We start from the raw sequence: 25,777 nt of genomic DNA on the forward strand, positions 1-25,777 counted from the left end.
GCGCCTGGGTGGCTCAGTGGGTTAAAGCCTCTGCCTTCGGCTCAGGTCATGATCCCGGGGTCCTGGGATCGAGCCCCGCATCGGGCTCTCTGCTCAGCGGGGAGCCTGCTTCCTCCTCTCTCTTTCTCTGCCTGCCTCTCTGACTACTTGTGATCTCTCTGTCAAATAAATAAAATTAAAAAAAAAAAAGAAAAAAAAGAAAAAAAAGAAAGGGACATCAGAAACGTGATTGTGACCCAAGTGAGGAAGGAATGAATGGGGTCTGAGCATGTGGCTTTGCCAACTAACACACACGGTGATTTTATGGCACATGTGTTGGTTCTCTTTCCGCAAACCTTGCTTATAAACCTCAAAGTGTTAGGAGATTAGTACAAATGAATACGAGGTGTGGTTTCGGTTCTATTTGCACATGCAAGGAGCCCTTGTTTTTACAAGTGTCTCTTTTTCTTGGCTGTTCAGCAGGAGTCAGAATTTCCCTCTTGGATCTCCTGGAGATGTGCTTCCAAAGAAAAAAACTCTGGGTGTAAAAATCTCACTGAAGGGCACAGGACAATACAGGTGACCTTTAAGCACGGTGAGAGTTGGGACACTAATCGCCCTCGTCCCACAGTCAAAAACCCATTAATAACTTTTGACTCCTGCCCCTTCCCCCAAACTTAATGACTAATTGCTTACTGATGACCAGAAGCTTAGTCCATAAAATAGCTGATTAACATGTATTGTCTAGGTTCCGTGTGTTACACACTGTATTCTTACAACAAAGTAAGCTAGAGAAGAGACAATGTTATTAAGAAAATCATAAGAAGAAAATACAGGGGCGCCTGGGTGGCTCAGTCATTAAGCGTCTGCCTTTAGCTTAGGTCATGCATGATCCTAGGGGCCTGGGATCGAACCCTGCATCGGGCTCCCTGCTTGGTGGGAAGTCTGCTGAGATCTCCCTCCCCCACTCCCCCTGCTTGTGTGCCCTCTCTCGCTATGTCTCTCTCTGTCAAATAAAAAAAAAAAATCTTTAAAGAAAGAAAAGAAGAAAATACATTTACAGAACTCTGCTGTATTTACTGGAAAAGATCTGCATGAGTGGAGCCAGAAGGTTCAAACCTGTGTTGTTCGAGGGTCAACTGTACTTACGATGAAAGGAAACAGAAATCATTTTTTTGATAAAGAATGATTACTAAACAAGTCCCCAAACTCTCTAATACTGGAGTGACTGAAAGTCCATATGTTGTTTTTCCTAAAAAATCCTACAGTAGGTGTCTCTTTTGAGGTGGTATGTTGTATGTGGTACCTTTAAGGATACTATCTGTGATAATATCAAGTAACATTCCTTAAGTGGAGATGGATCCTGTCACCTAAATTTACGTCTGAATGTCCAGGGAACAGATATAGTGGTGGCAGAATATGGCTGGCTAACATGTGGAGGGACACTGAGAGGCCATTGTAGAATCCCTGAGCCTTTCTTAATCGGCCTGTGATTTTAGAGCCAAGAATGCATTTCTGGAAACTTCGATCTTGGTGACGTGTCACGTTTCATGTTAGAAGAGAGCATTTAAATGAAATTACAGGAATCCTTGTGGAATGCCCAGCTGAAAGAGATAGAGGCCACCCTTCCTTTCCCATCAGGTGCTATTTCTAGCCTCCAGGCAACAAAGCTGGGACATGCTCTGCTGGAACCACGTGGGGCGGAGCAGGATGCGTTGAGGAAGCCGGGATGGTTCTAACCACAGGCTCTGGTCTGATGAAAGCTACCAGGTACCGAGGAGTGAGGCAGCCCGTGGGCGGACGGGGTACGTGAGACACTGCAGGCCAGATGAGATCTGACAGGAAACACAGAAGCCAGGGCTGAAACGGAATCTTGGTTTGACGGAGATCTGAGGGGTGTCTGCAGAAAGGGGTGGTTTGGTTAAGGGGAGGCCATGGGGGAATTTGCAGCTGAATGAATCGTGGAAAGGACGCCAGGGACAAGAGGCTGACGATGGGCTTGAAGAAGCCTGGGTTCTAAGACCGGTGCTCGATCCTCAGAGAAAGCAGAACGCAAGACAGTGTAGGATTTCTGAATGAGATGCCCAACTGTCTGGAAAACAGAAGGGGCCGCTTTCTACAGAACACTCCAAACATTCTGTTGCACAGCAAGGGGAGAGAGCTGAACATGTCAGTGGGAGCAGGCCTGCCGAGGGTAAGTCTGAGAAAGGGAGGAAGGAGCCGTAGGAGGTCAAGAGGCCTGAGAGGGGGAGATAATGGTACAAGGACGGGGCAAAAACCCCAAACAGACAAACAAACAAACAAACAAACAAAAAGCACATCCCTTCTCCCTAACAGTGGTTTTTTCCCAATTACTGGGAAATATAGAAGACATACAGAACATACATATCATTTTCAGTTTTAATATCCCATCAATTAGAAACTATATACACAATGTGAGTGCACTTAATGCCCCAGAACTGTATGTTTAGAAAATGGTTAAAAGGGGGAAATCTCACATTATATATATTTGTACCACAATTTAAAAAATTCTATGTACACATATAGAAGTATTTATACTTATCTTTATTTATTTATTTCAAATTTGAGACTCTAGTTGCAAACGCCTGTAGGCCGATTGAAAGAGAGCTCACAAAACCACCATAAGAACTGACGCATGTCTCAGTTTGAATCATAAAGAAACAGAAAAAAATTCCTCAACAGCCAACCTAAACACCGCCCCCGAAGCCCCCTGCCTCAAACAGATCAGCAGGAGAGCAAAGTCCCCCAAACACACTCAGAGATCAGGGACGCTGGCCGCGCTGGGCTCAGTCCTCTCTCCTGGCCGGGCTGGTCTGTTTTGATCTCCCTCCGTCCAGTCCCCGCTGCGATCAAGAGAGTGGCTTCACACAAAGCACAGGAAAGACCTTTTAATAAAAACAAACACTATCCTCTCTCACTGTCAAGGTTAGAGGAAGGATATGAAGATGATTTTCAACATTCACTCCTGATTTCACAAACACGAGTCAGAGTCGGATTTCCAAGCTGACTTTCCGGGCCCCAGAGCCTTTGCACAAGTGACTGACTTTTTACTCTATCACTAATGGCTCTCAGTCCTAATGCAGAGAGAATGCTGGTCATCTTCCTTTAATTTGGCGCCTTTTATTTCTCGGTACAAGAGGAAACTTGGCTTCTAATTCCTGGTTTCAACCCACGTGACCAGGAAACCAATTCTAGAGGCTAACACAGTCACCTGCGTTACAAGACAATTTTTTTTTTTTAAGGTTTTATTGATTTATTTGACTGACAGAGATCACAATTAGGCAGAGAGGCAGGCGGGGGCGGGGGGAGCAGGCTCCCTACGGAGCAGAGAGCCTAATGTGGGGCTTGATCCCAAAGGCAGAGGCTTTAACCCACGGAGCCACCCAGGCGCCCCTACAAGACAATTCCTGAAGGTCAATTCAGGAAGTTTTCTCCGGAAGTGAAAGTGAAGAGAAAGGGACCGCTAACCTGGACTGCCTACTTCTTATGTTCCTGCATTCTACTCTGAGGCTTTCCATTTAGTCCTCACAGCCACTTGGGGCCGTTGGTGTCAGTAACCGACAGGGTTTTCTAGATAAAGAGGCTGAGGCTCAGGGGGAGGAGTCAGCTTGCTCAAATCAATATCCACCACAGGAGGCCCAGGCAAGATTTAAACTTAATTCTCCATGACCTCCTTTTTTCTTTTAACTATAGTATGTTTTTCCTTCCATCAAGTGCCCATTTGTTTCGGGGCAAGTCCCTCACCTTCTCCAGGCGTTTGAAACATGGAGACCACACACCCCAAGGCACTGGGTGAGATGTGCTTGGAATAATGCACGGAACAGGGATCTGAACGCTAATAAACCGTAAGATTCATTTTTCTTTCTGCTACTATTTTCCTATGTGCTTGTGGGAATGGAGCAATTATATGGGTCAATGATAAAGATTTAACTGTCAAAAGTCCCACTACAAAAGGGAAAGTTACAGAGAAAATGACTTCTGGGGGAGTGTGATCATCCCAAAGGGTCGTAAGGAAACCTTAGGAACTTATTAAGCTTAAACATACTTATTCTCACCAGATACATTTCCTTTAAGCAATTAGGCCACTGCATCTTATTCCCTGTTTTATTAGTTTATTTTTTTAGATTTTATTTATTTATTTGACAGACAGAGATCACAAGCAGGCAGACAGGCAGGCAGGCAGAGAGAGAGGAAGGGAAACAGGCTCCCTGCTGAGCAGAAAGCCCAATGCAGGGCTCGATCCCAGGACATGACCTGAGCCAAAGGCAGAGGCTTTAACCCACTGAGCCACCCAGGCACTCCCGTTTTATTTTTTATTAAAAATTTAAAAAAATTATCTTTAAGTAATCTCTACATCCAACGTGGGGCTCAAACCCACAACCCCTGAGATCAAGAGTTACATGCTCCACTGACTGAGCCAGCCAGGTGCCCTTCTTATTCCCTGTTTCAAAAAGTTATTTTCAGAATTTATCACCAGCTTCCCCCAGTTCCATAATCAAAAGTTGCCTACTTAAAAAAAAAAAAAAAAAGTTTTCTACTCTTGAATTAGAGGTGACTCTGGGGGCACCTCTTAATCTTGGGGTTGTGAATTAAAGCCCTGCATTGGGGGTGCAGATTATCTAAAAATAAAATACTTTATCCTTTTTGAGAGAGAGTGAGCACTAGTGGGGGATGGGGAGGGGCAGAGGGAGCGGGGGAAGCACATCCCCCGCTAAGCAGGGAGCCTGATGCGGGACTCGATCCCAGAACCCCTGGGATCATGACCTAAGCCAAAGGCAAATGTTTACCCGACTGAGATACGCAGGCGCCCCTAAAGGTAAAATCTTAAAAAAAAAAAAAAATAAAAAGAAGCTACTCTGATAAAAGATGTTCAGAAATGTTGTCTGAAGAACAATGGTTGCTTAACTCCATTTTCTGTCAAGTTCAGCATGGAAGCCCACCACGCCAGAACAGCCTCTTTCCTGCTTCAACTCTGGGCTCCTCACCATCAAGCCTCTCACCCTGGGGGTTGGCCCACCCCACAGTATCTCTGAGGTCAAGTGTTTCTTCTCCTCTCTAACTGTTCCTCCTTCCAATGGGGCTTTGAGATGATTCCTACTTTCCACACGAAAGCATCACGTCCTCTGCTCCTGCGCTATGTCAGATGCCTCCACGTGGTCTCAGGTGACCTTCTTCAGTAACACAGATCCAGGGCAGAAACAGGATGCCATCAGGCCTGCAGGGAATGCGTTCTTGGAGGAACATAGTCCGGGGAGATGGCAGAGGGCCCACAGAAGTCCAGTCTGCACTGAGAAGTGAAGGCAGCGGGGTGATTTATCCAAAGTACTTTAGTATTTCTTTTTTCCTGTAGGGCAAGCCCACACATATCAACCTGCCAAGCGTGGAAGGATTGAGGAGTTTCAGGAAAACCATGAGTTAGTCTGTAAAGGTTCGCCAACACGATATAAGAAATAGCGAGGGAAGAAACGTTTGAGCTGTGTTACGGACTGCACACCAAGGAATACCGATTTCTAGACAAGATTCTAAATGGTCTTCTATTATCTAAAATCTTCTTGCCAATGTGAGGAACACATCTCTTAGGGAGGCAATACACAGTGAAGCAATCATTCTTCTTGTTGTGCAGTGATATGCTGAGATGCTGTTGGTTCTCTAATAAATAATTATACGATCCACATCTAATTTCTGTGTTATAAGAAAAGGGAGAAGAGTATGCTGCCAAAGAGGCAAGAATCCTAGCAAATGCAGGACTTTAGTCCACAGTATAATAAATTTCTCCCCTATTTATTGGAAAGCAGACATTTTAACAGCATTATCTCCATGTGGATGGGAATTCAGAAAGAAAATTAAAATACTGGAAAGGAAAGGGATTCATTTTTGGGGTAGTGCCTGTGTGAGACAGTGTAACTCAGAAATACTTCTGTTAACCCACTTTCTTTTGACTTGGGAAGGTTTCCTTTAAAAAAGCCCTTCTGGGGCACCTGGGTGGCTCAGTGGGTTGAAGCCCCTGCCTTCAGCTCAGGCCATGATCTCAGGGTTCTGGGATCAAGCCTTGCACCGGGCTCTCTGCTTAGCGGGGAGGCTGCTTCCTCCTCTCTCTGCCTGCTTGTGATCTCTGTCAAATAAATAAAATCTTAAAAAAAAAAAAAAAAAAAAAAAGAAAAGAAAAGAAACGAAAAAGAAAAGAAAAGAGAAAAGGAAAAAAAAAGAAAAAGAAAAAAAGCCCTACTTTGTGAAATCCTTCATTCAGAAACTGCCTTTGCCTCTCAGAGTGGGCTAGTTCCACGTCAGTCGGCAATGGTCGGAGGCTCCGAGAGCAGGCCAGAGAGAGCGAGGCCCCGATGGTGATTTGTGTGAAGAGGGCCCAGGGTGGGGACAGGCACTGCAGACCACCAGGCAGACTCGCCAGGGCAGAAAGCCCTGGAAAGGAGCACGGAGGATCCCGGCTGGCCCCCACGGGATGGTCCCTCTGGGAACGCCCACTGCTCAGGCGCATCTAGCATCTGCTTCCTTCTTCAGGGTCAGAGAACGAACTCCTTCCAGCGAGACCATTTTTTCTTTATGTAGAACCCAGGTCTCCTCCCTGTACGGATCCTCACCCCTCTTCCCTGCACCCTATAACCCAGAACACGCCTGTCTCTTGTTCATGACATGGTCCTTCCACATGGTAAACCTGCTGCGGTCTACCCATCCCCGATTGAGTCCTGAAATTCCTGCACTCACATACATTTACGGAATGCCCACAGCGCCCCTCACTTCGTACGGATCCTGTGCCTGTCACCACCGTCCTTCCTCTGTGGGCAGGTCCCCCCCCGTCAAGGAGTCGTTCCCTCACCCTGACCCCTGCTTTCGAACACAGGCTGAATTCTGAAAAACAGAGCAGGGTGATCACCTCCGTCCTTCCAGAGACTCCCAGCTCTGCGTCTTTCAGGGTACGGGACACTGGGCAGTTGGGCAACATCATTTGACTCTAGTTTCTGGATGTATAAATGGGGCGAATACCATCAGTTCCTACTCAACACGGATGTCGAGGTGAGAGCAGCTAACAAGCACGAGGTGCCCCCACGCGTGGCACCCAGCGAGCCCTCGGGGAGCGTGAGGCTTAGCAAGAAGACTAATGTCAAGCTGCTGGATGACAGGACTCTGAACGCCGATAATGCCGCTTGTCCTCCGTGCCCCTATGCTGTTGGTTTATGCATCTGAGCTGGAAGGAGGAGCGATGTTAACGTCCGTGACATCTGAGAGACCCACAGGGTGTGCGAGGGATGAAGGACTGGGAGAAGCAGCCACCGGCTTAAATGCTGAGCGCTCTGACAGTCACGGGCTGTCGATGGGGACAAATCCAGCAGCCAGAGCTGGAGCTGCAAGAATTTGAAATAGAGGTGCAGGCGGGGGCCGAGATGAACAGAGGGAGGTCCTGGGAGGTTCAGATCCTCTGACTGAAGGCTCCTTACGCAGCTGTTTAAAAACGCATTAGCCGATCGACCAACTCTACTTCTGGGTGGATGACCCCAAGGACTGAAAGCAGACTCTTAAAGAGATATTTTTATACACATGTTCACAGCAGCATTTTTTATAAGTCAAGAAGCATAGTTAGTCAAAATGGCCACTGGTGGGTGAGTGAATCGACAAAATGTAACCTACACACACAATGGCAGGGATGTGCAAAACCACGGGTGAACCCTGACATTACTCTGAGCAAATGACGGAGACCGAGTGTTTGCATGCACTGTCCCCCACCCCCCTTCATCTGCTGAAGACCGACTGTCAATGTGGTCAGTGTTAGGAGACATGGGGACTTTGGGGGCAACTAAGTTGATGGAATTAGGATGGGGACTTTCAGAGTGACGAGGTGATGGGACCGAAACCCTCATGAATGGGATTAGTGCCCCCCTGAAACAGAAACTAGAGACCCCACTTCTCTTTCACCCAAGGATACAATGAGAAGACGGCGGTGCATGACAGAGGAAACCAGCCCCACCAGACGCCTGCCCAAGCCTTGACCTTGGACGTCCCAGCCTCCAAAACTGTGTGCAATGAACTTCTGCTGTTCACTGGCGACCCTGTCTGAGCTGTTTCTTCCAGCAGCATGAAAGGACCGAGATGGAGAATAAGCCCATCATGAAAAAGACAAGAACTGGATGGTTTCACTTATATGAGATACACAGACCAGTCAGACTCACAGAGACAGAAAGTGGAAGGCTGGCTACCAGGGGTGGGGGTGGCGGTGGGGCGCAGCAATGGGGGGCTGGGGTTTAACGGGCGTAGAGTTTAGGCTCTGCAAGGAGCTCTGGAGATGGGGGAGGGGGTTGCACCCCAATGTGAACGTACTTAACGCTACTGAGCCGTACACCCCAACACGGCAGAGATGCTGAGTGACAGGTCACGTGTATTCTACAACTAAACGTATATTATAAATACCATACATACAGCTCCAGAAAACCACAGTGAAAGACGAGAACCATGGCAGAAATGGACGAGGAAAACACTGCTCCTGATTTCACAAGCCTTAAGAAGTCGCTCCGAAGACCAAGCCCTGAATGCGTTAGCTGTCCAACCCTGTTCCCCAAAGCCCTCCTTGCTGAGGCCTGCTCCTGGAGAGTAGAGCGGAGCTTTGAGAGCTCAGGTCCTGGGGCAAGGAGAGCTTGTGTCCTTGGCCACCAGTGTTGGGCAGGTGGCTCAACCCCCTTCCCCTGCAGCTTCCATATCTGGAGGGTGGCTGTGGCCAATAAACAGGATGAATGCTACCAAATTCTCCGCACTTGCCCCACGCACAGGCAACGCCGCTCTCACGGCCTCTGAGCTTACCTGAACGTCATACAGGAACCGGAAGCGGCTGCCCTTGCTGGCGGCGTCCCTCACAGCCCGAGCCAGCTCCACGGACCCCTTCCCGCCGACAGACCAGTGATAGCAGGGGACCGCATCAAAGGCTCCGGCCCTCCTTGCGAGCTCACAAACTAAGTCAATCTCGGCGCGGGTGTCGGTCCTGGTGATGAAAATGTTTGCGGTTTCGCATCTGTATTCATTTAGTGATGTTTTTAAAGAAAGACTAACCGTTTATACAGAACTTTGCTCCCTAACACTGCATATATTTTCAACATCAAAAGTGGTTACGTTGTGTTTAAATAAATCAGACTTAAAGGAAAGCATTGAGGGGAGGAAGAAAAGCCTCTCCAACAGGACTCAGATATTTCAAGTTGTTAAGGGTTTTATTGAGAAAATTCCATAACGTAACCCTTTGATCATCCACAGTCTTTCAGACAGAAAAGCTGGGTGGAATTAAATAAATAAATAAATAAATAAGAGCCACGGAAAGGTTAACTCACTATACAGATTTCATTTCCCATAAACATTTGAGAGACTTCTGCTAAAATGAAACCGACCCAACCCAACCCCAACAAACAGACAGAAGGAGCAGAGTATTTCTATATAGTTTCAGATGAAGCCTTCGAAAGACCAAACTCCCTCCAGGCACCCAGAGAGTTCACAGGGCGGCTGGCAAGAGGACCACATGCGAAGCAGCGGCTTCACTTACTTGAAGACATTCAGAGCCACGATAACAGGGACCCCGAAGAGCTGAGCAATCTGGATCTGCTTCTGAAGGTTACAGCAGCCGTCTGCCACCAGCTGGATGTTCTGGAAGAAACCAGACCCCCATGAACGCCTCCCACCAAAGCTGCCAAAGTACGCTGGCAAGTCCACTCTGGCAGGTTCGGCTTCCATCCCGCTCCCTTTACTGTCCTAGAAGCCACAAAACAAGCCCATAAAACACGTTTTCCTCCAAGAAAAGGGGGCGTACAGAAGGAGCAGGCTCAGAGGCAGAATAATTTCTGAAAGCTTTCCGGGTCCAATGGTGTACCGGGGTACTGGGCCAGGCGGCTATTCCTGCTGCTGGCTGCTGGCCGGGGCATAAGCAATGAGCCTGCTCTCTGTAGGTTGGTAGACAGGAGGGCACAGGGCCCCGGGGAGGGTGAGGAGTGTGGGTCAGCCATTCTGGGCTCAAATCCCTGGTGCCACCTGTAGGAGCTAAGAGGTACTGTTGCCAGTAAATCAAAGTCTACCTAAGAGTTGAGGAACTCAAGCGAGTGATAGAGCCAACTGTATATGCTCCAAAAGGCAGCTCCCCTCCCTCCCCAACCCCTCCACGCCCCCAGCAGAAGAATACGAGAAGAATGTTTGTGTCTGTGCTGGAGACTGGGCTCCTGTTCTAATGGCTGCTCAGAGGGCAGGAAGCAATACGTACATGAAGCCTATAGTCATTATTTCTTGAGAATGGAAAGTTAACTGAATAGACTTTATCCCTTGCCCCCACCCGTTTCCTCCGGGATCATGAGAGAAGTGATTCAAGAGGCCACTGGTGGAGGGATCATTCGTGACAGATCCAGCGGCTAGCCTGTGGTTTGCTGGATTTAAACGGTTCTGCGCAGATGCCTTCGGGGCACCTGTCCTTACCTCCTCGGTGTACTCTTTCTTTAGCGGGACCCCAGCAGTTACCTGAGACAAAAAAGGGCAAAAATGAAGGGAAAAAACCCATGAGAATGCTTATTCTGATACTTGTCGCATATAAGAGTAGCCAGATAGGTTGAATTTCTAGCCGCTTTGGGGAAAATGCATGCAAAGGAGCCCTACTGGACTGCAGTGTTTGCTTCTGTAGGGGCTGAAGGACCTCCTTTCTCCTGCCCACACACCTGTACCCACCTCCAATCCCGTGCTCGCCCGGCAGGTGCACGGCCCCCACTTCTGTCATTCATCTCCTGAACCCACTTCCATGGAAGCCAAATACATCCACAAAGGCATGGCCATGGTAGTGGGGAACTCTCAGAGCACATGCCTTTTACTGAACTGCACCCAGCAGGCTGGGCGCGCTGAAAAGCCCAAATATATTGAAAAGACTTGAGTGGATCTGACAAGGGTAACTCGCTTGGAAACCAGCAACTTGCCAATGTGTTTGCCAATCTGGAGGCTTGGTTTTCTTATCTTTAAAAAAATAAACGGCGGTTAATTGGCATCGTACTAAACACTGGAGTGAAGAAGATTTATTTACTGTTACTGGGAATCCTGACCAATTTATTCTGCCCCCTTTGTTTTTGCTTAAAAAAAAATTTTTTTTTTTACTCTGATAAAGATCTGAAGGAAAAACAAATCATGGTTACTTTTCAGAAAGCTGCATTTAAAAAGCACAAAATGTGCTTTTAAACCAACAACTGGAAGCCCCAGCTGAACCTAAGAGTCTTACTGGAAGCTTTTAAGAAACACTGATGTCTGTCTGGGCTCCACCCAGGCCAATTTAACCAGGATTTCTGGGAGTGAGACCCAGGATCAGTAACACTGAGAAACTCCCCCGGTGATTCTAACTGGAGCCAATATGGAGAACTTTCTCACTGGTGCCCATTATCCTAGCATAAAATGAGACTTCTAATTTGAATGAAACCTGACTTATACAAGGTGTACCCTCATTCTCAATAAATTCTAAATAATGTTAAAGTAATTGCCATTACTCTTCCCTTCGGGTGGCCTATTTTTCACAACAACATGGGGGTGGCAAGGGCAGTTCAAAGATGGAGTACTCAAGTTGAGTAAGTAATATAATTTGTAACAGTAATAGATTAAAGAGAAAAACCATACCATCTCAAGAGATGAAGAAAGTCATTCAACATTTATTTAGAATAAAAACGATAAAATAAGAAGAGAAGCCAGTTTCCTTAATTGGATAAAAAACATACACTACAAACCTGTAGAAAAATCGTATACAGTTAAGAAGTTTTAAATATATTCTCTTTTAGATCAGGATAATAATAAAAGGAGGCCCACTGTTACCACTCCTACCTAACACTGCACTGCCAGCTAGAAAGACCTGGTTAGTGACAAGAAAAAAAGCACAAAGATTAGAAAGGAAGAAACAAAACTGTCATTATTTTCAGACATGATTGACCACATGGAACTCTCAAGTGTCTACAGGTAAATTAGTACAATTTAGAAGACAATTTTAAAGTCACAGGGATGTAATGTATAGTCTGTGACTACAGTTAATAATACTGTACTGCATACTTGAAAGTTGCTGAGAGTAGATTTTTTTTTAAAGATTTTATTTATTTGAGATAGAGAGAAAGGGAGAGAGAAAGCCCATGTGCACAGGCAGGGGGGAGGGGCAAAGGGAGGGAGAAGCAGACTCCCCGCTGAGCAGGGAGCCCGCTATGGGCTCAATCCCAGGACTCTGAGATCATGACCTGAGCCGAAGGCAGACACTTAAACAATGAGCCACCCAGGGCGCCCCGAGAGTAGATCATAAAAGCCCTCGTTACAAGAAAATTCTTGTAACTATGCATGGCGACCGATGCTAATGAGATTTGTGATCCTTTTGTAATGTACACAAATGTCAAATCATTCTATTTGACACTTAAAACTAATGTAAGGTTTTGCGTCAATTACACCTTAATTTTAAAAAGCAGTGGATATAAAAACAGTATATAAGAATCCATAAGCAACCTGTTACACTATACAAAAATGTAAAGTACACAGTAATAAATCCATAAAAAGATGGAGAAGCCCTTTGTTAAATAAACTGTAAGTCGTTACTAAAATACACTTAAAAAGACCCAGATCAGTGAAGAGGCATCCCAGGATCTTAGATGGCAACCCATCAAATATCGTCTTGGCACAATGCCCTTCCAGTAAAAATGCTGAGAAGATTCTTTACGGAGGTTTATGAGCTGATTCTAAAATACATATGGAAGCCAAAAGGACCGATACCAGGCCAGGCGTGCATGCAGAAACAGAACACCCAGGTGTGGAGTTTGCCATAAAGGCTACCAGTGTGGCACAGACACAGTGATATGTAAACAGACCGGTGGAGCTGAAGAGAGATCCCAGAAAAAGACCTACACATGTATCACCAAGTAGGCATAAAGATCAGACAGGAGGAGGGCCTATTTAAATAAACAATACTAGGTCAACTTGTTATTAAAATTAAAAAAAAAAAGAAAGAAAAGAAGATCTGGTGATTGCCCTGTCCATGAACAGCAGTAGCAATGGCAGGATGGCTAATTTCAGGTATCAGTTCATGCCACAGGGTAGCAGACAGTTGGTCCAACATTATTCAGAGTGTTTTTGTGGGTTGTTCATGTGGCTAGTCTGTATCCAGTCCGTTGAAGGCCCTAATAGAAGAAAAAGATTGTGTGCAAGAGAAATTCTCCAGTGGACTGCCTTTAGAGTAGGACTGGAACTGGAAAGAAGCCCTCTTAAAGCTCTAGCCTGGTGAGCCCCTCTGTAGATTTTGGCCTTATCAGCCTCCATGACTGACAATGTGTGAGCCAGTTTCTTACAGTAAATCTCTTTTGGCATGGATACACAGTGTATTGGTTCTTAATACAATGTATTTAAAGAATTAATTGTAAAGGCTATCAAGGATCCATCAGTATAACAATATTAGTTTCTACACTGCAGCATGAATGGTCAGCACTTTGGAAGACAGGATATGAATTTAAAATTATTGGGGCTAAAATGGGCAAGTTCAAGGAGGACAGGATTTTCCACTGCACAAATTATGGAAAAAAAACAAGCTGGATAAACATAAGAGGCCGCTATGGTTATTTGTGTAATGATATCCAAAGGAAGTAGAAATTATAATGGATCAAAAACATTATCACAGAGTTGTTTCAAGTACGAAGGAAAGACACTGAGATGGATAATACAGAGTATAGGATTAAGAAGATGAAAGTTCATTTATTATTTAGTTGTTGAAAACATTTCCTGGATACAGACTCTGCCAGGCATTAGGGATACACACATTAATAAGACATAGTCCCTTATCTCAAGGAATTCAGCAGAGTAGAGAAGAGAGACACACACGCAGAGAGTCATAAAACAGTGCATTGGGGAAGGCTCTTCTGGAGTTTAGGGGAGAGGGATACTAAGCTGTGCCAGGCTTCCTGATCCTTTCTTTTTATCGTCCTCTGCCCAGATCTGTGCCTACCCCTTGTGAGTCCTGTTACAATCACTGGGCCGGAAACAAGATGTGAAGTAGAAGGCATACAAAAGAGGGAAAAGCAACCACTATAAAACAAGCTCATACATTAAGATGAACTAAAACAGGATTATACATCATGTAGAGAATTTTTAATGAGACAGATAGGAGAGTAAGGAAAAACACTCGATTAGAACTCAAGAGACCTTGAGTCTGGTTAGTCCCCTAAGAAGATGGATGATACGAAGCAAATCAGTGAGTCTTCCTCTTAGTTTAGTCATTTCATCTTTACAAGGACTGAGCCAGACTCAATCTCTAAGCCCTTTCCAGTACCAAAACGCTTTGGTTTTAGAACATTCGGGGTGCAAAACAGTGAGGGAGAATTTCAAATGCATTGTATGGAAGCAAGAATAGTTTTTTGAATATGGAAATTGGTATACAGATTCAAAATCTGAGCTTCAGGAGTCATTGTAGCAACAAATGGTGTTTGGATCAAACTCAGAATTTCTCATGATCGACTGCTTAATAATACACATTTTGTCAATCTTACATTTGAATTAATGATGAAGCTTTAGTCGACAATGAACTACTGAAGTGTTCGTTATTACGGGTGGATTTGGGATTCAATGTTTACCCTTCATTAACGCTCAGCTCTGCCTGGTGGACAGAGAAAGGAATTTGGATCTAAACCTCAGACTTCAGATCTGGCTCTCGGTCTGGTCACACTGCTCACATTCTCCGAAGTGGCTGAACCTCAAATCCCTTCTCTATTAAATGGCATAAAATAGCGTCAGACTCTCCTAGGACAAAGAATTGCTAAAATGATTATACAATGCCCATCAGAGACGTATTTCATGATGATGAATTGTTACTTGTTCCTGCTATGTAATAATCACTAATTATGTGACTTTTGTATACATAGCATTACCAATGAAGCAATCCGATTTGGTAGTTTGTCTAATGTAACAACAGTATAAATAATAACGACACTCCAACTTAATTTTATTTCAAAGATGAAGTATGTTACTCAGTTGAAGTATGTTATTTCTTATGCTCTCTTTGAAAAAAAAAAAAAAACTAAAAATGAAAAAAGAAAAAAATTTTCTTTCAAATGTGTGTGAATTATGTATATAAGGCAGGTTAATATCAAAAGTCTGTAAAAAAAAGTTAAAACAGGGTGTCTTTTCCAAGCAAAGCTCTTTTAGAAATAATTCAGTGTCATAACAGAGCTATAAAATGAAATCAGAATAAGCAGAAACAGAAGGAAAATGGTTCTGGAGGAAATCTGATGAGACAGTGTAGTGAACCAAAAAAACTGTGTGTACGAACACTAACAATAGAACCTCACTCACAAAAGAAATCACTCTAATCCTTATGTTCTCTGCTCAGGAACAAGAGCTTCCAGCCTCCCGTCACCATGAGATTATAAAATGTTGACCCGAGTTTCAGGTATAAATCTAGGCCTAAAAGGTGGTCACATTCTGCTCCTTCCCAAAATACTGCTTTGAAATGACTGTGTGAGAGTCCCCGTTTACTTGAATTTACCAAATGTAAGGCCAGAGCCTTACAAGGGTGATTTGTAAAAAAGGAGACATATAAAAATACCACAGCTATGGCGCAGGTCTGAAGCGGAATCCTGCTTCATCTGAATTTTAAAACGTGTTTTACTGGGAAGGAAGCAGGGGACTTACGCTCGGCCCGCCTCCGTGCATCTTCAGAGCTCGCACCGTCGCCACCAGCACGACCGCGTTGGGCACCAGGCCAGACGCTCGGCACTTGATGTTGAAAAATTTCTCCATCCCGATATCAGCACCAAAGCCAGCTTCAGTTACTGTGGGGAATCAAGGTGGAAACTTGCTATCAGCTTCTCAAAACAAGGGCAGGTTTTGGCAGTCGCAGGTATGACTCTGGTTCAAAGGACAGCTGAAGTGGCCACCACCTCCAGGCTGCCCCCCTGCATTCCATCTTGTTCCTATGCAACGGTAAAATGATTCTCCCGTAGGCAGAGAAAACCTTCCACTTCCCTACGCTCTCTAAAAAGATGGCTCTCCACTCTGCTTTAGGCTACCATGCTTTAAGGATTCATTGCCAAGGGCAAGATTCTTCTTCCGCTATGGCCACCCAAAGCAAAGCATTTACCACAGATGGGACTGTCAACTTTTTAATTCTGCTCCAGATTGTATCAAAGGACACCGTTAGCATGATTACCGTCGAAGATCCTTTTTACTTTTTTACAACATGCACAGAATCATTTATTCAATGCCACCCGGTCATTTCTGTCCATTGACAAAATTCAAGTTAGTTGAGTGGCTTAAGAAGATGAATCATCAGGCCTGATAAGACAGCGTATTTCTTGCAGAAGCACAGATGACAGTCACCTTCAGCCAGCCCCTCTCCTGCCCCAGATTGCTAGAGATGTTCCTGGGGAGGTAGCTGAGACAGCACATAACTTTGCCTTCCCACACATTTTAATAAGAATTCAGAAAGTAAAATCATGAAGTGTCGCATAGTAAGTTCAAATTCTAAGTACATCAGCCCATCATTCTAATTCTTTATGGGTTTCCTTTACGTACTTCATATGTGTAAATTCTTACACAATAGGTAAAATTTTGTAGTTTGCCCCTTTACTTTAAAATTTTCAGACACTTTTCTTCCTGTACTACAAGCTTTCGAAATTTATGATCTTAGGTGACAGCTTATAACTTTTTTTTTTTTTAGTTTATAACTTTGCTAGGTGGATGTATCAAGATTTACAAAATTGTTCCCCCTGCTGTTAGACATTTGGGTTGTTTCCAATATAAATAATGCTGCAAAATATCTGTGCAGATGAGATTTAACCTCTTTCAAATTATATTCTTGGACTAAATTCCCACGGGTGAGAGAATGGTGCCAGAGGATGTAAAAAATTTTTATGACTGCTGATATGCTTTTGACAAATTGAAAAATATTTCTCTAAAAATATTCAATTTGGAATGAATTTAGCTATAAAGTCACTATGTCCTTTATTTTATTTTTTTCGAGTAAGTGATACAGCAGAATGAGCATTCCTTTTTACTACTATTTGGGACAATTCTAGTGATCTGATCAGTGGTGGTCAAAACCAGAGCAGCTCATGGACAGTAACAATCCCTATCTCAGGGGTCCCCTGGGAAAAGCTGTGGTGACTTTAGCATGGGAGTGGTACAGCGGCCCACAGAAGAGGGATGTTCAGTTAGTTTTGTCAAAGGTCATTACAGAGTGGGCGCCCAGAAGAGGAACGGTGACCATCCTCCTGGTTAGCATCAGGCAGACTGGATGCAGTCCGGACAGCTGTGCACATGAGCACAGTGAATGCTGGTGAGCGGCCAGTGAATGCTGGTGAGTCACTTAACCTACTAGAATCTCAGTGTCCTCATTTGACTTGCTGAGGGATTCAAGCGAGATAACACATGTCCAGTACTTCGTTACTGCCTTATGGTGGGTAGCAGGCACTCACAAAAACGGTCCGCATCCCTGTTACCAAGAGAACAACTCTCCCACTTGCTAGAAATCATACTCAATTCTTAAGCATTTCGTGAATTCCTGCTACGCCCAGGCATTTTGCTCAGGGGGTAGTGTCCCAGGATTAGGGTCCCTGACGTGAAGCACTCCAGAGGGCTGAGGAGTGAGACTGTCTGCTATTGGACCGGAGGGAAGGGGTACGGTGCGGGGGGGGGGGTGGGATGGAGGCTGCGGGGTAGGGCTGGACAATGGGGGTGAAGGGAGTCAGTCTCTGAGGGACACAGGAGCTCTCCAAGCAGAGAAGTAAGGAGTTGGGGGTGGAGGGTGGGGGTTAGGGAGGAGTGAAAGGATTCGCAGGTAAAGGAGAGAGCACGAGCGGAGTTGATTTGGGAAGAGAAGAGAAATGATCCCTGCCGACCGGAGGAGTCCGTTACCTCAACCAACACAACCTGTTCTCTGGGCTGATCAGCTCTGAGGGGCAGGGAGTCAAGCAGCAAGTGTGCGCGTGTGTGTTTTCAATGCTGTTATCCTGGAGAAGCTGCTCGGTGTTGCTACACAGATGACTGTGTGCAGTGTTTGATCAAGGTCCTTCCAGCCGGACGCTGGTTTCCACTTGAAGCTCCTGTATTAGACCAAGCTCCAAGAGGAAAGGGGGCGCGTCTGTGTGAGACACGGACACCGCAAGGCGTACAGTAGGCACTGATGAACTTGGGCATCTCTAAAACAAACAAAACAAAAAGGCAGCGGGAGGACAGCAAAGTTTTCCAACACTTGGCCACAACTATATGAAGAGCAGTTATTTAAAATCCTTTCATTCTGCTGAAACGCTGCAAGCTCACTTCACAATCCACCTCTTCCCTCCTTCAACTTCACCATGTGGCAGCCATGCTCTCCTCCCTTCAATAGCTCATTACTGCCTCAAGGAAAACTTCCAAGTGCCTTATCATTAACACTAAGGCCACCCTGATGTAACCTCAAGTACGCGCCCACGTCCACGTCCACGTTCACTCTGCCTGAAATCTGGTTCTTCACTAATACCGAGTTTCCTGCCGAGCTCACACGTACTGCGCTTGTCATCTCCGAGCCCCTCCAGATGGGAACAACGAGCACGTTCCTCTCTCCTACCTCTCTTCTTTAACTCACTGCCTAAGCCTCGGTTCAGAGGTTCCAGAAGTTTGCCCGGATCCCCTCAGGGAGAGCTGGCCGGCCCTGTGGTCTGCTCCTTTACTGTGCTCTCACCTCTCTCTGCACGGGGCGTCCCAACTAGACTTATGTGGCCTCTCCCACTCAGAGGCCAGGGACCATGTCCTACTCAGCTCTGGACGTCCAGTGCCTGTCCCAGTACCAGGTGCGCGCGAATGAATGAATGATCAGAGAGAGATGTGAAGGAACCAGCGGAGCGCGACTCAGAGCCCAAGGTGATCGCGTCCTGGCCATCGTTCAGGGGAGAGAGGTGGACACAAACCATAAAATTCAACAATGAAAAATGTTTTCCGATCACCCTATCGGGCTTCCTTTTTCCCTGCAGTAGCAAAACAGGCTTAACAAAAGGTATAAATGTCATCACAGATAAAGGTATGACCATCGCAGATGGCTAAACGGGCCAGCTAAGCTTAGTTCTGTATCTGAAGAGACAACCTGGGGGCGGGGGGTAGGAACAAAGAACTGCAGTTGGGGAAGGAAACAGGATACAGGAATAGAGGTCCAGGGGCTATGGCTTCCAAATGCAAAGGAAATACGGAGGCAAATAATGTGTAGAAAACAGAAGAAAGTGCCAGATTCTCACAGTTCGCACGGAATATGGCATGGAATCGTTTCTGTGTTATTTGTTTTCGAATACTTGGGCTGCTAAGGAAAACAGAGCGTGGGGAAGGTGTGCTGGTGCACAGTCGTTAATCACACACGTAAGCACCACTTCATAGGGGACAGACACACGGGTCGGCTTGGGAACAGACTGTGTGCAGTGCTGTTATGTCTGTGTCTTGCGAATCTGTGGGTTTGGAAGCGAGCAGGGGACAAGCCACTCTCACTGACAGGTTCTGGTTCCCAGACACTCTCTGACAATGGTCAGCAGAGCACCCTGTAAGCTAACTACTCCCAGGTATCAGAAATAAACAATTTAGTACTTACCCTGTTTACTGCTTTTGATAAATTTCAAAGGACGTGCACACTTGAGAATTACTTACTGTTGATCTTAATAGGCACCTGTGCTTGAGTCATGAAGCAAGGATACTTACTACGACTTTGCATTCTTGAAAAGCATGTAATGGAGCCCTCTGAAAGCGGCATATTTAAAAAGGCTTGCAGGAAAATGCATGTGCCACAACAATTATCGGTCCTGGCAATCTCTCTGGGGGCGGGGGGGTGCGGAGGCCACAGCTATTTACCTGACAGCAGGACGGAAAACAGGAAACTGATACTCTTCTGTGTAAGCACAGAGGCTGTTAGGTCATGATTTGGAAGCAAGACTTGACTCCAACCTTATAACCCAAAATCTGTTCAGAAAGGAAGTGTCGGCGGGTCTGCGTTGGGAAGGGACTAGCTGTTTGGACAAATCCTGTGAGCACTTTCGCAGGAAACAGAACTCAGGGTTCAGGTAGAGCGTGAAAACCAACACTGCACAACCAGGCACCTGCCTCCCCCGCTGCTCCGCGAGGGCGCCCCAAGCCACACTGGACAAACTGAGTGGAAATGACAATAAAACATGACCTGAAGGCACCTATCAAGTCTATGAAATTTTTCGATGAGGCAGAGAGATGATTTTTCTATATCAAATTATCTATCATGTGTCCAGTTTGCAGTACACAACGCACTGAAGATTTTATCACAATGAGGACGGGGATAAGCAAGCACCAATCAGCTGACTTACGAGAAAAAAAAAGCATTGACATTACCACCTCATGGGGGACCTAAAAATTATGGGCTCATAAAATTCTAGAGCTCTGGGGGAAGGCGCCTGGCCAGTGACCTTGCTGAGATGGTGTCCTGGGTCCCTTGGATGCTCAGCTCAGGGGTCTCTTCTGCAATACACGCTTTCTGTCCCTTGGCATTCTATTTAAAAGCACTTTTAATTAAACACATGCATCTCAGCATTAAAGAAAAGCCTCCATTTTTTCCTCATCTAACAAATACTGAATCTCTCTTAAGCGCTCCTGTATGTACTCATGTCTTCATTTAGGGAGGAAACAAAGTCCATTTTTAACATGACAAACAGAAATGTGAATCGCCTCATTAAAAAGGAACATCTTTCTGACTGTCCTCATTGTACTTTTTCTTCCTTGAATTCCCTCTGGCATTTAAATTTTTTTTTTTATCTGTTTATCAGTACATAATAAATTTGAATTCATGTCTGTTTCACATTTACTTCTTTTAAGAAAAATTTTTTACTTAAATTCAATCCAGTGGTCATATACTGCCTTAGTTTCATGGGGCGTGCCCTGATTTCAGTCCTTGCTTTAGTACATTTATTGACCCCGTTGCTATGGAATCACAAACCTTAAGGACAGACCAGTGGTTCTCTAACGCGGACTGATTCTGCCCCCATTCTCCCGCCCCCCACCCCGGACATTTGGCAATGTCCGCTGTCATTTTCTGTTGCTGTCACTGGCATCTAGGAAGTAGAAGCCAGGTTTGCTGCCAGATATCCTACAACGCACAGCAGCCTCACCAATCCCCCTCTAAAAAAACCAAAAACCAGAATTATCCACTAAAATACCAACAGAGGTCGATACTGCTATGGTTCAAGCATGACGAAGGAGACTTAAATAGTCCAGATACTCTTCCCTGAGAACGTTACAAATGCCAGATGCCAGAATAAAAAATTATATAAAACCGTTATGCTAACGATACCCTTACATCCCGTAAGTTCCTGAAATAGGACAGTGACAGTAAAATTCCTGCGTGTTCACTCCACCACCGCCATTCCTAGAGATGGAAAGTAGCAAGGGCCTCGTGGGAGGTGCAGCACTCACTGCGCAAGAGAGCAGGGAAGGATGGATACCAAAAAAAAAAATCAGTATGGAACAACACAGGTGGGAGCAATGGTCAGTCTTCCTGCCAAGAAGAAACACACACAATGGGGAAAGCTATTCTAATTAGAGACCGGGCACGGGGAAAGCAAAGAACTAACATTCACTAAGCACTGCCTATGTGTCAGTCAACAGATGTCATCTGTCTTGTTTCACTCTTTTAACTAACCTGCGAGGGACCTTTACCTGCCACAAACGGCTCGTAAGGTTAAGGGTAAGCCATTCTTCCCAACCTCGCCCAGCTATGAGGGATGGAGCTCGGGATGAAACTGTGGCCCATCTGATGGCAGTCTGTGCCAGTGTCCCTGCCCTGCCGTCCTGTCCCCGAGCCAATTAAACACACAGCTTTCCTTTCCTCCAGCTGAACTGCTTGGTAGGTTCTGCTTCCACCGAAAGTCTTGACACCTTGTACTTCAATATTTTGGTAGATGAAGCGCAGCTCTGAATTCTTTGCCTGAACTCTGACAGGTGCACCCAGACTTGTCTCCTCAGTGTAATATGGACCTGCTGTGACAACATCTGGAGTCTTCTTCATTACGATATGCATTTCTTTCTTAAACTGAATTCATAAATTTTTTTCTCTCTTGGAGCAAATGATCTAGGAACTAGAATCATAATCCTCTCTTACTTCTTGGTCTATGTGCCAACAGGGCCAAGTCCTAGGTGGCAGCAGGGAGTACACGGGAGGCAATGAGCTAAGAGCTCCCAGAGACGAAGCTCCCAGGACCGGTTCCACTGGGCTTGGTACCCAACGCAGCAACGGGCCACAGCAGAGAACGCTCCCTTGGCCACTTGGCCTCTTGAAAAGCAAACGGCTCTCTTCCGCTGGCAGAGTCAGACCTCTAGCCTTGACTTCCCAGCCTCCTCCAGCCAGGCATCTGCCTTCCCAGGACTGGAGGGGGCCATGAACACCCCCCATGATCTCTCACGTTCCTGTTCATCACCACCATCACCATGGTGGGAGAAAATGCAACAACTGCTTTAACTCTAGACTCTTATGCTTGTTTTACCTTGGGGAAACCCCTCCTTGGCTCTGAGATAAAGTTAAACTGAGGCACCAAGATCATTTTCCTCTGAGTGTCTGGTCCTCAATTCCATGTGTCCTCAGAAGATCAAAACTTTCAGATTTCATGGCCAGTTTATAATGGCAGCAATTTTTTCCTTTATGATACATGCAAAAACATAGGTATCAAATATATGACAATACTGAGTTCCCCATCACTTTGGGACATGAACTTGAGCTTATGGACTGTGAAAGGGCTCACGGAAGAACAAGGGCTCACTTGCCTCAAAAGGGGCGGAGAATAGAAGTATGTCTGCACAGGGCCAATCCTGCTAACCAAATCCTCGAAAGGATTTCTTCCAAACAAAGGGAGGGATGAAAGTGCAGCCTCCGCGCCACCAGCCTTTATTTTCACCCAACAAACCAGAAATAAAAATAAAACCTTGTACAGGAGGAAGCAAGGAATATGCCGGACTAGACTTCATTCCGAAGCACTGTGGGCTATAATTCCTGAACAGCGCTAAAGGAAGAGGAAACCAGACTCTTCGAACCTACTTTCTGCCCTATGTAAACACGTCTATCCAGCTGCAGCTGTCTGCTGAGAGACTCGGGAAGACTCTGGTCACAGAGTCACAGAGGCACATGAATTCTGAACTGGAGCTTGAGGTAGGCTAGCCTGTGAACATTTTAATTGTTTTCAGTGACTAGAAGGAGACTAAATAAGCCAGGATGAACCATTAATTATAAGGGAAGCTTAGCATTATTGCTGTAGCTAAAAAAAAAAAACAAAAGAAAACTTCATGTCAAACATACTAATTTTGAGGATCCAACTGATCTTAAGGCTATGGAATTTTATAAAAAATCAAATCCTTTCTGCTCTTTTGGATTTAGTTTTATTAAATGTCTTAAGATTAAATTTTCCTAAGAATATATAGAACCAACGGGGCACAAATGAGGAGACCCACACAAGGAAATCAGTAAGAAAACAGTATTCATACTAGCCTGGGCCTTTCCACCTAACCTTTTGATAATGGCAATGCTTACATATATTAGGAAATTTTGGTAGTTGTATAGAATACATGAGAAAGTTACTGAGGATGTATCTGGGGAAAAGAAAAAAGATAAGCAAAGCATAGAAAGGACATAGATCAACTTGAACCATATGTTTTCAGTAATGACAAAACAAAACAAAACAAAAACAAAATTTGAAAATGCCAGTAATGCCACTTAGATGTGCTTTGGTATCAGGACCCAGAATTTCCTTCCTCTGGAGTTAATTATAGATGCCGGTTCCCATTATTTGAAACCATCATTAATCATCCTATTTTATAAAATAATTTTGACCAAAATGAAATTTAATTTTGGAAAAAAATGTTAAAGATGAAAATTAAATTATACATGTTATTTTTACCTCCCTTATAAAAATCCAACTGAATTAAATCCATGAATCCATTATCCAAATAATTCCCATCTTCTTGTTGCAATCGTGAGCATTTGGACAATGTCATCGCCATGACCAGGGTTTTAACCCTTCTGTTTTTAGCAAACAATAGTGCCCCAGAGTTCTGGCTAGAGGCCTGGAATTTTGGATGATTGCATGGAGGCAGAGCTCTTTTCCTGCTGCTCCCAAGAACTGGACACAAGGAAAATAACTCCAAAGAGAGGCCAATTCAGAAAGGCGTTGCTCCTAACATCTCACCCTACAATAATCAAAAGATGAAACAGGACATTTTTCACGGAGCATTTTACGAAAATGAGCCCATGGAGGAAAAAAGTAAAGATGTCAAAAGAGGAATATATTTTATCTGAAAGGTTTCCAGGAAATAACAACAACAACATCAAAAGACCTGTAATAGGGCGCCTGGCTCAAGTGGGTTAAGCCGCTGCCTTTGGCTCAGATCATGATCCCAGGGTCCTGGGATCGAGTCCTGCATTGGGTTCTCTGCTCAGCAGGGAGCCTGCTTCCCTCTCTCTCTCTGCCTGCCTATCTGCCTACTTGTGATGTCTCTCTGTCAAATAAATAAATAAAATCTTAAAAAAAAAAAAAAAGACCTGTAACAGCTTTTTCTGTAAGTATAAGAAACCCAGCAAGTGAAACTATGATTACTGAGCTTGAGAACAAATGAAATGTATCAACATTCCTACTAGCGGCAACTTCTAATGGAAGAAACTAAGACAACAGGAAAGCATTTTGAACTTGAAAGCTGGAAGATGCTACAATGTATTCAAAAAGCAGACAGAGCAGGGATTATCCAAACTGAAGGCGGAGATCCATTAGTGCGTAACAAAATCAATTTATAGGGTTGCACCCAGAATTAAAGAGAAAAAGAAACAGTATAGGAAATATTAGGATACGTCACACATATTGGGAAGAAGTAATATTGTTTCAGAAGATGTGATTCAGTTTTCGTGTACAACACACGTTTGTGCACATGCAGTGACAAGGGTCACTGGCCCAGACTCTACTTTGCAAGTTTTTTATCTAAGAAGGGAGAAGGCTAGACCTGCTGGTTTTACAGTTGTGTCTAGTCCTGCTGGTTTCCTATAAGATCAATGTCATGATTATTCAGGCCTGGCTCCATTCTGCTCAGGACTGGTGCAAATAGCACAGGGAGTTCACAAGGAACAAAGACCCCAAGCTCAGTGTTATCAACCATTATCTTTATATTTAGGGTTACAGATGCAACGTTCCTCTCACTGACCCTAAGACTGGGCATGGAGGCAGCAATGGTCTGCACGGTCCTGCTTTCTACGTTTCCTTCGGTAGAAAGGACATGGGCAGGAGCGAAAGATGAACATCCCACTCGTCCAGTAGGACTGGACCTTGAAAGGATCTGATTTTAAGACAGAAAAATGAGAATGTACTGAAAAGACCAGTAATTCATATTTACATTTGTAAAAAGGTCCCAGTTAAGAAAATAACCTTGAAAAGGAAGTATGTGCATATATTTTCCTATGGCTTATTTTCAATATAGCCTTTTTCTGTTTAAAAAATGGATATATTGGGCACCTGGGTGGCTCAGTTGCTCAGTTGGTTAAGCGACTGCCTTCGGCTCAGGTCATGACCCTGAAGTCCTGGGATGGAGACCCACATTGGACTCCTAGCCCCAATGGGAGTCTGCTTCTCCCTCTGACCTTCTCACATCTCGTGCTCTCTTTCTCTCTCAAAGAAATAAATAAGATCTTTTAAAAAATGAATATATTATTACTGATACATTATTGGAAAATTTGATGTGGAGAAAAAAAAAACCAAATCAGGCACTTTTCACCATTTTCACTAGAATCTATGATCCTGGCTATCACTCT

At 44.8% G+C, this 25,777-nt stretch overlaps 1 protein-coding gene and 1 long non-coding RNA gene across 2 annotated transcripts in view; one reads left to right on the forward strand and one right to left on the reverse strand.

The window, feature by feature from the left end:
- MTHFD1L (methylenetetrahydrofolate dehydrogenase (NADP+ dependent) 1 like) overlaps positions 1-25,777 on the reverse strand; it is a 182,838-nt gene that overhangs the window by 60,369 nt on the left and 96,692 nt on the right. The window contains exons 21-24 of the mRNA XM_082730105.1: positions 15,652-15,791; positions 10,450-10,491; positions 9,533-9,633; positions 8,806-8,983 (exon numbers count right to left, since the gene is read on the reverse strand). Coding sequence (XP_082586231.1) covers positions 8,806-8,983; positions 9,533-9,633; positions 10,450-10,491; positions 15,652-15,791 — 461 coding nt within the window. The remainder of the gene's footprint in view (positions 1-8,805; positions 8,984-9,532; positions 9,634-10,449; positions 10,492-15,651; positions 15,792-25,777) is intronic.
- LOC309864514 lies at positions 1,882-11,481 on the forward strand. The gene is made up of 3 exons (XR_014311585.1): positions 1,882-2,173; positions 3,715-3,845; positions 8,430-11,481. It is a non-coding gene; the product is annotated as an uncharacterized lncRNA (long non-coding RNA).

Source organism: Mustela nivalis (genome assembly GCF_964662115.1).
Source record: "Mustela nivalis genome assembly, chromosome: 5".
Lineage (NCBI taxonomy): Eukaryota > Metazoa > Chordata > Mammalia > Carnivora > Mustelidae > Mustela > Mustela nivalis.